Source organism: Gymnoscopelus braueri, assembly GCF_963280865.1.
Source record: "Gymnoscopelus braueri genome assembly, chromosome: 11".
NCBI lineage: Eukaryota > Metazoa > Chordata > Actinopteri > Myctophiformes > Myctophidae > Gymnoscopelus > Gymnoscopelus braueri.
The window spans coordinates 14,984,647-15,002,694 of NC_137613.1; the positions used below are offsets into that span (position 1 = coordinate 14,984,647).

Below are 18,048 nucleotides of genomic sequence, written 5' to 3' on the forward strand. Positions count from 1 at the left end.
AATGTATAGCAACAAATCAATGCGAAAAATGTGTAATTGATTGTAGTCAGTGGCACTAAGTGCAGTGTTGGCAAACATTTAAACTAGCCGTCATCAGTTCAGTGTGTAGTATGCAAGCTGGCGGCTACCGATCAATTATCCTGCTTATTACACGGCTACTTAATAAATAAATTGATAAATTGACCCAAAAGCAACACCAAAACAAAGTATTTCCTTGCCTTACAGCAATGAAAGTATTCCATAAGTGTTGTGCTGGGTGGACACAGTTCCCTCGAAAAACAAGGAAGTGTTGATCAAGTAGAATAACATTTTGGTTACTGCATTGTCTAATGTCTTAACTCTTTCAGTGCCACAATACGTCAAATACGTCATGAGGCCTGACGCCCCGTGTGCCACACTACGTCAAATACGTCATTTTTTTTTGGAAAAACATGTTCAGAACCCAATATATGATGATTTGAAGATTTGCTGCTCCATTCACTTCTTGTTTAACTTTTTACTGAAAAAGGCTGTATCTCGGCTCCTAAGCACTTTTTTTTTTACAATTAATTTTGGTTGTGGCACTCAGAACCCAAATTCCATAAATAAGCATGGCATTGAAAGAGTTAATTGTCTATATCTCGTTTCAAATGTTTTCAAAAACATTCTTGAGAGTAACGTTTAATTGTAAATGACATGGTGTGTTTGTTTACATGGCTGTCATGTTGGATACAGCATAGCATCAAGCAGCTCTGAGTCTTTGATTACTAGACAGCGGTCTGTTATTGAGCTCATCGGTCATTATCCAGAAATAACACACCGCTGAATTCAGCGATTGACCAATCAGAATCAAGCATTCAACCAAGTAATAATTTCTGATAACGTCGGGGGGGCAGCAGGGTCGTGAAACTGCCTGGACTGTATATACAGTGTCTGCCTGCGCTAATACAGCCTGCTACCCTTTCCCTGTTGTTACCGTTATGAATTGTGAAATGAGAATGACATTATTGGGGTTCGTGACACGGTATTACCGTGATATTATTAGCAGAACCTCAGCGGAGACGCAATTACTTTGTTCCGTACAAAAAAAAGCCAATGATCAGTATCACAAAGAGCATTTTTAATGCTTGCTTCAGGCTGAAACTTTAAAGCAATCAATGTGATAAATGGCAACAGAAGCACTTTGTTGAATACATTACATTTATGCGGCAATGTCCAAACGCCTCGTCCAGTCATAATCATTTTTTGTGTGGCTGCGCGTGTTGAGCATAATTATGACCTATGTTTACTGTTATTCGCTACAGCCCAATTTACTTAATTGCCATATTTACTTTTATGCCATTTTGAATAGCATGGCTTATTCTCCCATGACAATTGGATGAAAGCATAACTAGTGCAAGGGCCATGCTGGGTTGTACCGCTGCACGGGGGTTGAAACTGTCCATAATCATCATTTATTGTCTCTGTCGGGTGGAAATCTCATATGTCCAAAACTGTTACTTTTCAGGATTCAAGTTACAAAGGTAGCAAAAGTAGCAGATCTACAAGCTCAAAAGCTTTCGAGCTTGTACATCTGCTACTTTTGATGCTTTTGTGTGACGCTGTATTATGATCAAGTAAGGCGTTAATGTACGGAAAAAACACAAGAAGTTAGAATATGTAGATGAGAGGTTTCTGCCCTACAGCAACGTTGTACTGTATAGCCTAATATAATAACATGCTGCATCATGTTGTTCGCTGATGTTGTTAGCTGTAAGTGTAAAATGAAGCTTGTGTATTTTTAGACGAAATGTGAGTGAAGCCTTGTTTCAGCCAACTCTCTGAGCACTCTGTGCTGCGAGCAGGCCGTGAGAACAAATGTGGAACCTTTTCTTTTGTGTTGCGCAGTCCGTTGTACAGGCCAGACTACAATATAGTAACCAACCAACCACAAGTTGTTGTCATCATCACATAGTGTTATAAGAAGCGAGGGTTGTTATTATCCGTCTTTCTCTAAAACAGTACATTTATTCATTCTGATTCACGCTACGTTACATGACTGCGTCAGGTGCTATGGTTTTGTACTGGAATTGGGACTGTTTTTATTTTTTATTTTAATGGAATTGGGATTGTTGAAGGTTTATCGTGTATATGGATTAAAGTTCTCAGTCGCCACGACTGATTTCAGCCATGTGGATTCGATAGAAGACAGCGTGTCTTCTATGGAAGCACGGCGAAAGTAGCCTATCTACAAGCTCTCAATGCGTCGCAGACACATTGAGAGCTTGTAGATAGGCTACTTTCGGTTATTATTTCAAAATTGGAGCATTTTGAAGTGGTGAAACTAGCAGTCTGTGCAGAAGCGTCTTCCATAAAACCCTAATGGTCTGGGATATTTCATAAAAGCAAATGTTAAAGCCTCAATCTGTGTTTTTTTTTTCACCTGGTTGACAGTGTGTAGAACAGCAGGAACAATATTACTAAAACATATTTTACATATTGTGTTAATTGTTTAGGAAACAGCGTAAGTGTGTGTGGGGGGGGGGGCTCATTTCACACTGTTTCACAAATTGCACAGTAGGACACCATTCTTCAGTTGTGTGATTGTATTTTTGCTTTAATCCATGCCTGTGTGTGTGTCTAAGGTTCGAGGTCCTGACTTTCCTCCTGCTGTGCTACAATGCTGCTCTCAGCTACATGACCCCTTCTTCCCTGCAGTCGCTGTGCCAGCTGAGCTCCAGGTCTCTCACACACACACGCACACACACGCACTCACACACTCACACTCTATCAACACAGGCTGTTCTGCCAGTGTTTCCTCATCTGATCCTCTTAGAAAGTGTGGTGCCAGAGTGAACCAAGATACTACCACTCAGCAATGTGTACAAACACACACACACACACACACACACACACACACACACACACACACACACACACACACACACACACACACACACACACACACACACACACACACACACACACACACACACACACACACACACAGTTGGGTAAGGTGTTAAACTGCAGCTGAGCATCGCTCTCTTAAGCACACAAGCTAACACAAGGAAGTGATATATTATCTACTACTGAGCCAAACAGTGTAAGAGATTAGACTTTTTGTGGGGCAGCTTTTAGCCCTGTCTGTCAAACATTTACGGGGGAGAGCATGAAAGATTTAATCTTGTTTCTCTTTCTGAAATTCTGCCAAATTCATACTCCGGCTTACAACAGAGCCGCATGCCAAAAATAGCCAATCTACAAGCTCACAGCGTGTCGCATTGTGACTCAATGTAAGCTTGTAGATTGCCTGTTTTTCAACGCACGACTCCGTCTTTACAACAAAGTATAACTCAGGATTTGATCTTTATATCTCAATCTTTTGTCAGCTGAGCTCATGCTGTTTGATTTATTTGAAATATTAAATTTGATCTTTGCTGGTTCAAATGTTTTCCATTTTGACAGTGACACGTACTGAGATGTGGATCGTCTTGAGTTATTGTCTTTGTTTTCATGATTTGCTGACAACCTCTTTATTTTTTCTCCCCCCAATTTTGGTTGGACGTGCTCCAGGGTGTGTACATGCGGTTACCCACGGCAACAACTGCGGCAATACAAAGGCATGAATACGAGGATGACCGTGACGTCCGAGTTCCTGGTCCAGCTCATCACGGGCATCCACTATGCCGTGTGAGTACACACACACACACACACACACACACACACACACACACACACACACACACACACACACACACACACACACACACACACACACACATACACACACACACACACACACACACACACACACACACACACACACTTTAATTATTTTATTTGAGTCCACATTTATAAAATACATTACAAGGGTCCAAATATTTTTCAGTTGCTTCTGAAGCCATGCATAATCGAAATAACAGTGCGTCAGTGCATGGCTCCAAACAAGTTTACACAATGTAAACAACAAACATGAACACATTCAAGGTCAACATGGGTCATACACTTCCATCTGCCATGTTACCAACACCGGGGAAATTATGCATACAGGAAGCACCTCCTCCTTCAAATAGAGGGAGATTGAGCAGTATTTTGCAAGCTGTTTTACCTTACACTTTGACAACCTCCCACACACACACACACACAAACACACACACACATACACACGCACGCATGCGCACACGCACGCACGCGCACACACACACAAGCAGCAGCACCAAGGCTTTGTTTCTCAGCATTACATTTCACATTGTCTCAAATTTCACAGACGACTTGACATCTCTGTGCTCCTCAACCTAACTTGACCCGTTGGCATCATCAACCTTAAGCCAGCTGGTGCCCTTTTTCAGCCAATCCCTGCTGTGCCGCCCTGTTTGATATGCATGACTGTTCCGCCTCTCTTTGCTGGCAACCTGTATCGAGCCTCCTTTGAATGAAGGTATCCTCAACCTTGGTACTGCTGGTTTCCTTTCCCACAGCGGGATAGAAAACCAGCAGTAGCAGCGATTGAATGTGTGTCATTCAATTGATTGATTACATTAACACATGTAAATGGTGCATTTATATGGCGCCTTTGTCCAAATCACACACACATTCACACACACATTCACACACACATACTCACACCGACAGTGGAGGAAACCAAGTGTCTTGCTCAAGGACACCTCGACAGTGACACTGTGGGAGCCGGGGATCGAACCGGGAACCTTCCGGTTCCCAAGCGGCCGCTCTACCTCCTGAGCCACTGCCGCCCCATTGTAGTACAGTCGAGTTATGCTAAAAGGATAACACAAAAAGCCCTGGAGGGGGGGGTTGTTTCCATTGTGCTCTATTGTACTCAATGAATCAGTAAGACATACAATAATACATTACATTACACGGTAAAAAGCGTTAATAACTAAATTGTGTGTGTGTGTGTGTGTGTGTGTGTGTGTGTGTGTGTGTGTGTGTGTGTGTGTGTGTGTGTGTGTGTGTGTGTGTGTGTGTGTGTGTGTGTGTGTGTGTGTGTGTGTGTGTGTGTGTGTGTGTGTGTGTGTGTGTGTTTAGATGTAACGGGGAGGTGGATGCTGGTATCAAAGCGTTGGATGATGTCTTGTACAGATCTCAGCTAGAACTCTTCCCTGAAGCACTGCTGGTGGGTACCATGTCCTTTATAATGTGCCCCCCACTCCTTTGGGGTAGCCTACATGGATTAAAGTTCTCAGTCATTTGGAAGCATGTCGCACACCGAAAATAGCCGATCTACAAAGCTCAACGACACATCGCAGTGTGACGTGTTGCTGTTCAGTGTTTGGCAGTAACAAGTTACTTTTCATATATTACTGTAATATTATTATTTTACAGTAACGAGTAGCGTAAGGTATTACTCTGCCAAAACAGTAATATTATACCATACTACTAGGGGTGTGCCGATAGATCGTCCCGTGATATATCGCGATACGTTTTCGTGACGATATGTATCGTTTTGGGAAAAAATAATATCTAGTGTGACACTATTGCCCTATTTGGATTCAAAACGGCTATTGTAGCTGAAAAGCTACAAGTTTGCATGTCTGAATAATGCAAAACAGAAATATTTGTTTGCATTTGCTTCACCCCCCCCATATATTTTCATAATAAAAAAGTGCCATATATCGTATCGTATCTATATCGTATCGATGTCGTGAGCCCAATATCGTATCGTATCGTTTCATGAAATTATCGGCACACCCCTACATACTACTTTGTCAAAAATTGATTGTGTTGCCTGCCTTTTGAAAACATTTCGTTTAAAAGGTCAAGAGAGATTGCTACTTTATTTTATAGCCTTTTTGGCTGATTGCTGACTCTTAAAAAAAGGAGCTGGCTAAACAGATTGTGTTGTACATCTCTTGTTTCTTTTTTTTTGCGGGTGGGGGTAAAAGTAATATGTAATGTTATATGTCATATAATATATTACTCTTGATTCCAAGTAATAAGTAATATATATAATATATATATATTTTTAAGGAGTAATATGTAATAAGTAACATATTACTCTCCTGAGTAATATTTCCAAACACTGATGCTGTTTCACAAATCATAGGATTTATTTTATTTTATTTGTTTTGCTTTATTCCATGAGGGTATTTGTATATTTGCAGATACAGTATGTGAAATTTGTCCTCTGCATTTAACTCATCCTAGCTATTTTGGAGCAGTGGAAGCTACGGGGGCAGAGCCCGGGGAACAGTCAGGCAGGGGTTCAGTGTCTTGGACACTTTGACACATACTGTAGGCCATCGAGGGGAGCAAACCTGGGACCTTGAGGGGGTTCCAGGGGGTACCCAGCTAAATGACTGATAGATGGTTAGGAACCAAATGGACACTTACAAGTCTGTAACTCTGAGAGTGTACATTTTGTACGCTCTGTGTTATGGGGGTCTGTGGCCTAGTGGTGAGTCAAATACCAGGTAAACATCAAACCTAACATCAAAACCGTCTAAACAACACGCTATCTAAATAGCATTATTAGCATTTGTGGTCAAGCAAAAGACAAATCTAAACGTGAACAAGTAACCAACAAAGTAACCAACATATATTGTCATCTATGTACTGTACTATATGTAGACAGTGAATGCAGGCACCACTGTAATCCCACTTGATTATTGACATGCTTTGCATTCTGCACCGGTGTTAAGCTGTAATCCTTGGGAGGTTGAGCGAGCGGGGGATTGAACCTAAGCTCACAGGACTGCAACACCAGGAGGGCAAGGTGCACCACTCCCACACCAATTACAGTGAAGCTTAGTCAGATTGCTATGAATGGTGTTGGATTATTATTATGAATAATGAATTTCTTAGAAAGAGAATACGAATGTGTTTTCAGACCGCTTCCATAAAGGCACGCGTATTCTTCTGTGATTGGTAGAATGGCGAAAAGTCAAGTCAAACACTTCTCTCTCTCCCTCTCTCTCTCTCGTGTCCCATGTTTACTCCAGCTTGGTGGTCGCTAGCTTAGAGTCGCGCGGGGATGCATCTGTCTGTAATACATAGCAGCTGACCAACAAAAGCCAACAGGCGTTGAGATTACGACACAACCCGCCCGGGGCCCCAGGCTGGACTTACCCGACTGTGAGAGCTGAAAGCACGCATCGGCGCCACGCGCACTTGAGCGTTTTCACACGACAAATCTGGGTGGTGAATTGACTGGTTGTGCCACAATTATGTGTTAAGCTACTAAGCTTTTGTGTTTATCCCCGTGCATAACACAAAAAGAATCTTATTAATGAGATTAGCAGTCGAGGGTTGGGTCAGAGGAATTGAACCTCGGCCTCTCAAAGTACACACACACCTACATACACGGTTGTGAACTTGTGTCTGTTTGTAGCTCTCTCATACACCCCCCCCCCCCCCAAAGTAGGCATGTCACATTATTGTGACGAGAAACCACACTGGTGTGGTCACTGTTTTCTATCCACAAGTTTCCCAAGGAGCTTACTGGGGAAAAGGGGGCGTGTCATTAAATTCATTTGCGGGATCAAACCAGTCAACAATAATGAGGGAACACAACCTGACAAAAAGGGTCATATTAGTCTGCCTCCTACTGACCCTACAAGATCTCCCTCCACAGAGCTGATTCAAATGAATGATCAATACTTATTATCAAGCAATGAAGTCACTTAACAAGCAGCATTTAATCCCCATGCAGAGACTCGGGTGTCACAGCAGCAACAGCAGCCAGTCAGAGGAGTTAGGCTACAGCTACACTAAGAGCAAGTGTCAAGAGCCATTGATCATTAATTTGAATCAGCTGACCCTTTCTGATTTATGTCATTGTGGTTGTGTTCCAACATTATTATTGACTTACACGCATCACTCAAATGAATTGAATGACACTGGAAACTCGTGGATAGGAAAACGATTGAAAACTTTGTCACGCTTGGCATATATTCGTTTTTTCGCTGAGAACATTCAAGCAAAAATAAATGTGTGTTTGTGTGTGTGTCCCCAAGGTGGGAAATGCTATCAAGTCGTCGCTGCAAGGCGTGAACCTGAAGAGAAACAAGGAGAGGGCACGCAGCATCCAGGTGGACATCACCCCCAGCTCCTCCAGGATCTCGCGCAACGCCGTCACCTCGCTGTCCATCAGAGGCCACCGCTGGAAGAGACATGGTGAGTCACACAGCCACACACACGCACACACACACACACACACACACAAAGGCAAACGGGTACCAAACACAAAGGCGAAGAGAGAGAGATGCTGCGCATGAAATTGCACAATTCACGGACTGGAGAGACATCAGAAATGGACGCACTTCATATTTTTCCACGTTGATAACAGTATTTCTCTGAACTGTCGAGCACTTCGGGGCCTTGAGGATCGCCCCCCCACCCCCACCCAAAGGACTGCACTGTCTTGGACACATTGGATCGCCGTTGTTCATTCATTCATCTATCCATGTCCATCTCATTGTCCTACTGTAGTTTCATGGTGTGTGGTGTCCATCAGTCAGTGCCAAACTTCACTATATATTTTCCATAACGTCAGTCAGGCAGAAACCTTGTATCCATATTTCATTTTTGTCTTCTTCGCTAGGCCGGACAGCCGAAGGCCGGAGACTATATTTCTATGCCCCTGTCAGTCCGTCTGTGTGTCTGTCTCTGTCTGTGAGCAGCTAATCTCAGGCAAAGTTGGACTGATTGCGTTGCAACCTTGTAGATTTTTTTTTAATGTTTGATTATTTTTGCCAATGCCCTGTGCCCAAAACGGGGGCACCAGGTTGAAAGTCTGTCTGTGGGTTTTATAAATATTTAACCAATGAAAAGTATGAATAAGATCTTGTGTCTAAACTTAATTGGATCCAGGTTAACAGGTATTTTTTCCATTTCATGAAAAGTAACAATTTTGGACATACAAGGTTTCCGCCTGACAGCGTACTGTACTTGCAACCTCTGACTGTCCTCTACCAGCTTAGAAAGTCCCCTTATTCAACACCGAATGTCCTTCACTCGTTCCAAGTGGAACGCGGAGCCAACCGTGCCAGTCCAGATAAGAGCCAGGAAACAAAGTTTCACTACAGTGATTCAGTGACTTTGAGCCACTATAAGTCAGCCAAGGACACGGGCCAGGAATGGAGACAGATAGTCATAATTTCTACCTGAGAGGTGCTGAGAATCAGTAAATGGTGACTGCTATAAACTGTAGGAACTGGAAGGTTACGGCCCTTACGGGCTACACCATAAGACGGAGCAGGAACAGGAATGTTTGTAGTATATTCTTGTGAGGTTGGAAATTAAGCAGCGTGTACTAAAGAACATATCAAATATTTATCATGGTTTCATATACTGTAGTCCCATTTCTAACTTTCATTTCTATAGGTGAAGCCTTCGGTCCTATAAGTATAAAGTTCAATTTGATGGTAGAGTAGTTTTTTTTTTGTGCCATTTATATAATTGGGGTGAGGGTCTAAAAAGAAAAGAGGGAAAGGCAGTAGAATTAGGACACACAAATAAACACAGAGAGAGGCATTTTCCCCCCTCGGGGGACTGAAAAGGCACTTAAATTATAGCCATCAGCCGGCCTAGAGATGGGTGCTAATGACCAGGTTTCATCTTGTGCGCAAAACCCCTAATTCATCTCATGGGGAGCAGCAAAACCTACTCATGTGTGTGTGCTATGACCTTTCTCTTTGCACAGCTGGTTGAGGGAAATACAATTAAAAATGCATTACAGTACAGGGGATGAACGGCAAGCGAAGTATAAAGTGAATGTATCATCCATCCCCATGTAGTGCTTTTGTTTTTATTTTGCCTTATAGTCTGACTTCTATGATTTCTTTTGTCTTTTCATTTTGCTGCCATGACATCGATTTCCTGTCTGTGTGTTTTCTTGTGGTTGTCGTCTTGTCTTGCGTTTTTGTTCATGCGTTTGTGTTTCTGTCTGTTGTTTGTGTGTGTGTGTCACAATCGTCCCCCGTCTTTTTGTGTATATGTGTCCGTCTTTGTGTCTTCATATTATGTCCATATGTGCTGTCTTGCCGCCCCCCGCTACCTCCGCCCACCAGAGTCCCAGGAGGTGAGTATAGACGGCGAAACGCCGATGGGCGGCGGCCTCATCCCCGAGATCAGTGTGACGAGCGCGGGCGGCGAGCGCATGCCCAACGGAGACTCCATGCGGCCGCGCTCCGACGGCCGCGGCCAGGCCGACGGCGAGCTGCCGGGCGCCGCCTCCGAGGCGGGCCAGGACCCCCGGGGTCACGACCCCGGCGCCCGGGGCCAGGAGGTCAGGAGGCAGAAGTCTGTGAGGCGAATGGTGGAGAACGAGGGTTCCGGGCCCGCCTCCGCGGGGAGGAGCCAGTACTAGGGCCCCGCCCCCCTCCTTCCCCTCCCCTAGCCCCCCTCCCGGGGTAACCCTAGGTAACCATGTGTGGAGGCGTGGTCTCAAAGCAACGCTGCATGATGACTCTTTCTTTTCCCCCCCCGCCTTGGCGCTGGGTTCTTCCACCCTTTCTTTTTTTCCCGGCCTCTCTAATCGCACGGTCACACTTCCTCTCAACGCCATTCATTCACTGACTCTGCCTCGCTACTTTTGATTTTCGCTTCAGGTCCTTACAAATCTAAACCTCCGCATAACTGACAAATAACTGAATTTAATACCCTTCTTTGAACACTATGATTCATACGATTACATTTCCAGAATCAGGGCTGTAAAATACATTGAATTCATTAAAAAAATATTACAGTAAGCAACACAAATATTGAGTTGATTGATGAAAAAGCATAAACAGCTACTGTAACTATTACATAAACGGCTGTTGAATTGTGTTTTTGTATTTGTACTCAATTAAGAGGGATTGTGGGCAGTTCTGTCGTCACCAGCAGGCCCTGGTACGCCTCAACACATTAAGCCTGATTCATACTTAATTGAGCGCCGGTGTCGCGCATCAAAAAATAGCATCTATAAGCTCACAACACATCAGCGCAATGGGTTGCGAGCTTGTAGATTGGCAGTTTTCAGGGTGCGTGACATCCATGCAAAACTACGTATGACTCAGGCTTTATGACTGGGTTGCCACAGGAGACTTATAGCTATAGCTAGCGGTACCACCTAGCTGCGGTAGCTCAGGAAGGATATGCAGGTCTCCCATTTGGTTGTGAGCAGTGGTGCAAGAAGTACTCAGCTTTGTTACTTAAGTAAAAGTACAGTAGCAATACCACAATGTAGAAATACTCTGTGATACAAGTGAAAGTCCTGTATTCTGTCAAACATCTTGACTGGAATGGTGATGGTGCTGATTCCCACTCTGCATGGACGAGCTCAATGTGAACTTCAGTGAGCTGTGACCTGCCTATCTGCCTTCCTGTCAGCTGTGTACCGCTGTTCCTTACTACCGTGATAGCATTAGATGTGTTACATACGACTGCTATGTGGTGGTTGACATACTACTGCCGTGTGTCTGAGGTGGTTGGCTTCTCACATGGGTGTGTGGTGTGTGCATGCATGAACAGAAGCAGAAATATAAGTGGGTGTGTCTGTGTGTTTCTTAACTATGAGCAAACATGAATTAGGGCTGTTCATTAGGGCTGTTTGCTTTACTTCTCCTTCCCGGTGTGATTTCTTCTTCTTTTTTCCTACTAGGCTTATTTCTGTCTAGACACAGCTCTCTTCCTGCCCTGGGTGTTTGGACAACACCGATAAATCACTGATTTGTTGCCTCACACGGCTGCTTGTTTAATCTAACCTGTGTGCAGGACTGGAATACAAAAATCCTTGTCTTCTACCAAGTAGGTTGCCATTATGTTGGCTGAGTTTACAGCAGAGAGGCGCCACCTGTTGGAAGACGAGGGCATAACCCCTCTGTTCTGCCGTCTTCTATGATCAAAGTCCAATGTAAAAGAACAAGAATAGATTTTACGGTATTGGAGCATGATCCCAAACTAAGACTTAACCTGTGATTGGATGGATACAAGAAGAGTGGGCGCTAAGGAAGAGTGGGCACCTCGATGTAAAACAAGCTATTTCGTCCAAAATGTAAAAAAGAAAATATTTGAAAAACGGTCTTAACTGATGTAAAGTATACATGATGTGAACATATACATCATGGGTACATCATTTTCAGACCTACATTTATCCTTCTTGTTTATGCCCAAAATGATTGCATATACAGGTTTTGTTGCAATTGTAGAAATATTAGACCTTAATTGTAAAATGTTCAATCATGTTCTAATCATGTATACTTTACATAACTTAAGACCATACTTTACATAACTTAAGACCATTTTCCAAATATATATTTTTTTTACATTTTGGACCAAATGGCCAATTTTACATCGAGGTGCCCACTCTTCCCGTTACCGATTGATCAGATAGGCTGCAGGACAGAGGTGATAGTGTTTGTATTCCTGCCTACTATCTATCCTGTCTGACTTTCCCCCACTGTCTGTCTGTCTGTCTGTCCGTCCCTCCCTCCCGCTCAGATGCCGTGGATCTGGGTTCCCCGGACGAGCTGATGGAGATCTCGGAGGTGGACGAAGGGGTGTGGCCAGGCGGGACGTCGGGGCCCGACGTGACTCCGCCCAGCATCACCATCACCGGCAACAACAACGTCACGGCGGTGAGCCTGGGCGCCAAGGCCATGAAGAAGTGCCGGCTGGGCGGGCGCTCCAGCAAGGACAAGGAGGCGGGGTCGCTGGCGACGATGGGGCGGGCCGCCAGCGAGTGCAACGAGCTGTCCGTCAAGCGGCTGACGCTCACCTCCAGCCAATCGGTGCCCAAGCCGGGGGCCCTCAGCAACCTGACGCGCACGGCCAGCGCCGTCTTCTCGCGCTCCTTCGAGCAGGTCCCCCCCGGGGGGAACAACAACGCCGCCCCGCCCACGTCGAGCAACAACTTGGAAGCGATGGGCCGCTACTCGTGCAGCCTGCAGGAGGAGAGCCACCTGGAGTACCTGAGTCCCGGGCCCAACCACAAGCAGCGCTCGCCCAGCATCAGCGTACACCTCGGTTCTGACCTCTGAACCCAGCGTGACACCCTGACCCCAACCCCCCCCATCCCTCACACGACATGTACCCTGACTTCTGACCCCATACCTGTGACCTTGGAACTCCAAGCCATGCCACTTGCAATGGACGACAAACTTGCCGACATGCGCTCCTTTTCTTTTTTTTTGTTCACCACTCCACTCCCCCTCTCCCTGTTCCATCTCTGTCTGTGCTGTAAAACCAGCCTTCTGCCCTCTCTCTCCAGTCAGCCTCCCAGAGGCTCCTCCATTTCCCTTGCTAACCACCATGCCCCATTAACCAGATGGCTCGCCAGGTCCATTTGGGGAGGCGGGCAGTCTGGGCCAACACTCCCCCCTCCAGCACCATTGAACTAGTTGTGCACGGCGGCTCTTGAAAATGTGCCAGGCTGGAACTGCAGTGCCCTTGCAGAGCTGCCCTGTCGTACACATGAGAGTACACCAGCAGACGGGACAGACAGACACGCACATCACTGTATCACAGACAATTTGGGAAATTGGATATTTTAATAGACTTTTGGTGCTCCTGTCGTGTGGCTGTCCCCCAACATCCATCTTCACCATTCCCCCAGTTTGTCACTGGAGGGTTATTGAGTATGTATGAACGTGTGTGTGTGTGCGCGTGTGTGTGTGTGCGTGTGTGTGTGTGTGTGTGTGTGTGTGTGTGTGTGTGTGTGTGTACTGTATGTGTTTGTACAACCGTTTTTAGAATAAAAAGGCTGCTGATCAAGGTATGAACAAGGTATGATTCTCCTAAATCCTAGCATCCTCCTCCAAGCATTTATTTTTTCTTTCTTTTTCTTTTTTTTTTTTTTACATAAAATGGACCCCTCGCATAGCAATATAAATCCCCTTTCCTACTCAGAGTTTCATCGGCCACATATTTTACATAAATTTAGACCAGTTGTCCCTAAATTGATTTATTTTTTTAGATGTCTTGTATGTTTACGTTCGCTCCATATTAAAATGTTTGCATACGAGTAGAACTAATAACCACTCCATGATCAACCAAGACAGTAATAATCGGTTCTTTGTGTTTACAATCGGACAGTATTGTTGTCACCACCATGTGGAAGCGCAGTACCGGCGTCCTTTCCACTCGCTCCTCTTGCACCTTTTTATGAGTAGCTGGGTTTCTGAAGAAGGAATAAAGAGTTCTTGCATGCGGTTTGTCTGATTTTAGGTTTAGGTTCGCTACATTGAAAGAGGTTTGTATGATGTTTTAAGTGTTGAATTTTTGCACACGAAAGGTTGAGAGCGTTGGTGCTTGAATGCTTCATCTGTGGTATTTTCCTATGAAAGAGAGAGAGGTGTAAATTTAAACTGTGGTATTTTCTTGCGAGGAAGAGCTGTGTTCTTTTTTTTGTCTTAACTGTATTACTTCACACAGTGTTAAAAGCACATGAGAGCAAACAGCAAATGTCAACCCACAGTTTGTAAAGTAATCCAAAGTCCATTTACCTAACCTTAAGTGACATTGGTCTTTCAACCACTTAAGCCCAACATACTTCATCATGCAAAGAAATGGTGGCGGTAGCCAATCTACAAGCTCAAAACACGTCACACCGTGACACGCTGTGACCTTGTAGATCGGCTATTTTTGACTATTTTTGAACATTTTGAAAATGTTTCCCATGACATGCCCAAAATAAGGGACACCAGGGTTAAAGTGGTTAAGAATTCCATACATCTGGCGCTGTTCCATATAAGCCTCCAACCTAGCTTGTATGGGAGATTGTGGTCTAGCCAAAGGCTGTGATGCCTCATGGCCTTTATCTTTTTAGATCTGTTAATGAAGTGGAGAAATGTAACGGGCCGTCTTGATTCTTGACTCTCCTACGTTCAAAGTCCATGCTCCCATTTTTAGGTGTTAGTACTGTGGTGATGTGTTTTGTATTTAACTTGTTCCTGCTCAACATCCGTCATTATTTGGTTTTGTTGTCAAAGCCTGGCTGTCAGAGAACACCGTGGTTAGGGATGGGACGATATGAAAATTGCATGACACGATTATTGTGGCAAACATAATTGTGATATTATCTCGTCTAAAACTTTTGTTAACCACTTGAATCCCCAGCATCCCTATTCTGGGGGGAACTTTTGCCAAAAATAGTCGATCTACTTAGCTTGTAGATAGGCTATTTTAAGCGAATCGATTTGTGTAGAGTGAAATAAGAGCGTACCAAATGTGCTCTTTACAGGTCCGTTTTAAGTGAGTTTAAGTGGTACTGTATTTGCAGCTCAACAAAAGCGAACTAATCCTAGTGTATAACGGTGGACAATTGCACGATAAATAAAAATGTCCACGATACAATTATTGTGAGCGTTTTTTTAATCATGATAATTATAACGATAACAATTATCGTCCCATCCCTAACCGTGGTACTCTGCCATTTACACTGGAAAAAAATAATTCATGAGACTCCTCACATCTGATACATTTGGTGTCCTAGTACAAACAACGGTTCCTCCAGTGCCGCCCTGTGCATTTGAGAAGAAGAAAACAACAACAAAAAAACGGTGTATTCTGTAATTTCTACGTGTTCTACTTCTAAAGCTGTTTTTAAGTGTTCATAGTTTGGTGGGACGATAATCATCTTGTGTCTGTAATGTGGGTTTACAGATTGCGAAATGGTAAGCTCTCCTTGTACATCATACTACTGTTGTTGTACTAAAGTTTGGTTTATTTTGGGCCTTTTATTTTGTCATGAGGATAACTCATTGCTCGAGCATCTGGGAATAAAGTGTTTATATATTTCACTCGTCTGCTGGTCGTGTGTGTGTGTGGGTGGGTGGGTGGGTGTGTGTGTGTGTGTGTGTGTGTGTCCGTCTCTCACACAACAAATAGGGAAAGTACCTCAGAGGTAGTGTGCAGAAATATCTGATTTACTTTCCAATAGCCCATACCCGGTCGACCCAAGACACCAAGACAGACAGACAGAGGTTACTCCAATTATATAGTAGGATAAAAGAAAAACATCCTCACTACTCTTCTGCTTTTCATGGCTTCACAGGGCATCATTTATGCGCACAAAACCCCAGGATAACAGGGAGTTATTTTTCTATTCATCCTATCACAATTATTTACATTAAAAAATGTCACAAATTCAATAACCTTTTCTATTATGATTTACCTATTTTATCTATTTATTATTTACGTTGTCAAGTTGGCTAATTGCAGGTCTAAGACATGACATGTTGAGTCCTTATTGGACAGATACAGATATGGTCATATTCAGCCGTTGTGTAGTATTGTGTATGTTAGAATTAATGTACACCAAAAATAAATTAGTTTTTTGTTCAAAAGTTAAGTTATACATTATGATAGTACTCATTAATATAGTGTTTGTTCAGTAACATGCGTTTCTCTATCTCTTTAGTAAACATAAAATATATTTTCAGGTGTGACACCAATTTCATTCAACCAGAAGAGGGCACCCATTTATCAGTTTTGAATTTGAACTTGTTCTATTTCCAAGTTCTGTTTCATAACTTCCAATTTCACTTGTTTATCTTGTATCCTGTATGAGTTCTCTCTCCCGAATGGATGAAATTGGTATCCTGACCTGAACATGTATTTTATGTTTACTAAAGAGCTGGAGAGACAGGGAGACACTTTACTGAACACTATAGCAAAGATTACTATCAGAAAATAAAGGTTTTTGGCACTTATTCAAAGCAGCACTATGTCAGCACTTTCCTCTTCTACCCCGGATTTGAACTGGGTTTCCTGCGCAAGTGCTGACATTTTTACCATTGAGCTAATCTGCTTGCTCATGGGATACATTTAATCTTGACTATCAGGTCAAAATTTGTGTCAGATCCTGTGTCTAGGTGAGACATGACCTTTGACACAATCTAAATGTCTCAATAGAAGAGCAGGGAGACAAAATACAACCACCCCAATTGTATATAAAGTGATATTGTGGTATCATACTCTACCATACAGATTGGACAAAATTACATTTTATTCTTTAAAAAAAAAGTTACATATAGTGAGGCTTTAAACAAATATTACTTGAGACTTGGGATTCGACCTTGAGGTAATGGTGAGCTGGTGTGAACTTCTGGGAACTCAGATTACCAACACAATAATGTATAGAGTCAGATCAGTCCTAACGCCAACCATAAAAATAACATGGTTAATGTTTAATATCCCATAATATTTTTCATTCAAAATTTTACTGTTGGTGTAACCCCGGTTTGGCCCTCTCGGTGGCGCTCCACAATAAAACGTGAAGTTTTACAACCATGTTCCCTGGCGTCACTTCCAGTGTTGCCATGTGCGCTTATTATAAGCGACTAATAGACCGCCGAAGTCTGACGTCATTTACACATCCTTTGTTTGTCTACCTGGTTTGCAGTTTTCCACCCCCGTTCTGAATCCCATAGACGTATTGAATATCGCGTCAAATAAGAACTGTGTTCCAAAAATAAACACATGACCCCGGCGGGTTGACTCTTATGGATATGAAGCATCAACTGACGGTGAGAAAACGCTAATGTTACTTCCGCCGAATTAGTTACATTTTCGCCAGAAACAGACTGTATCAAATATAAGTGACTGACTATCATAAACGATACAGAACCTCCTCCCTGACAATAACGCCGACACGCGGTGTTTATTTTTGGACCACAATTCTTATATGAGACGATTCTAAGATGACCCAATGTTATTCTCCATAGAGAAATTACTTCCGCAAACCTGGGGATGAACGAGTGACGTCAGGACTTCGGTGCTCTATAAAGTTGCTTGTAAATATTGGTGGTTGCGGCTTTTTGGGCTTGTCCCTAAAGTGTAGTTGCTTATTTGGGCTTGTTTATTTGGGCTCCCTTCCTAATGTTGTTTTAACCAGTGGTTCTCAAACATTTACAAGTCAAGGAAACCCCACAAATTAATATGAATTTGTCTGCGGACCCCCATCTGAATCTGAAATGTGGGGGTCCGAAACTGCCAATTTTATGTCAAATTTCTTTTTTTTAAATAGCAGATCTAACAAGCTCACAACGCGTCGCGATCGAACATTAGTTTTAAAAGGGCGAAGCAAGGGCTCGCTTCTTTTGGGCTTGTTTCTCTCAGGACATCTGGCAACGCTGGTCTGGTCAC

General features: G+C 43.4%; 1 protein-coding gene across 3 annotated transcripts in view; it reads left to right on the plus strand.

Annotated features, from left to right (window-relative positions):
* Positions 1–15,701, plus strand: part of hycc1 (hyccin PI4KA lipid kinase complex subunit 1) — a 39,327-nt gene extending 23,626 nt beyond the window's left edge. For 2 of the 3 annotated variants that reach the window (XR_013934088.1, XR_013934089.1), the window contains exons 7-12: positions 2,604–2,699; positions 3,535–3,651; positions 5,008–5,095; positions 7,935–8,094; positions 9,990–10,341; positions 12,403–12,542. Coding sequence is in view for 1 of the 3 variants with exons in the window: in XM_080443034.1 (XP_080299160.1) it covers positions 2,604–2,699; positions 3,535–3,651; positions 5,008–5,095; positions 7,935–8,094; positions 12,403–12,941 (1,000 nt within the window). In the remaining 2 variants the exon portion in view is untranslated. Of the gene's footprint in view, positions 1–2,603; positions 2,700–3,534; positions 3,652–5,007; positions 5,096–7,934; positions 8,095–9,989; positions 10,342–12,402 lie in introns of all 3 variants that reach the window. The other variant, XM_080443034.1, reaches the window with a different exon arrangement.
* The last annotated feature ends 2,347 nt before the right edge of the window (positions 15,702–18,048 follow it).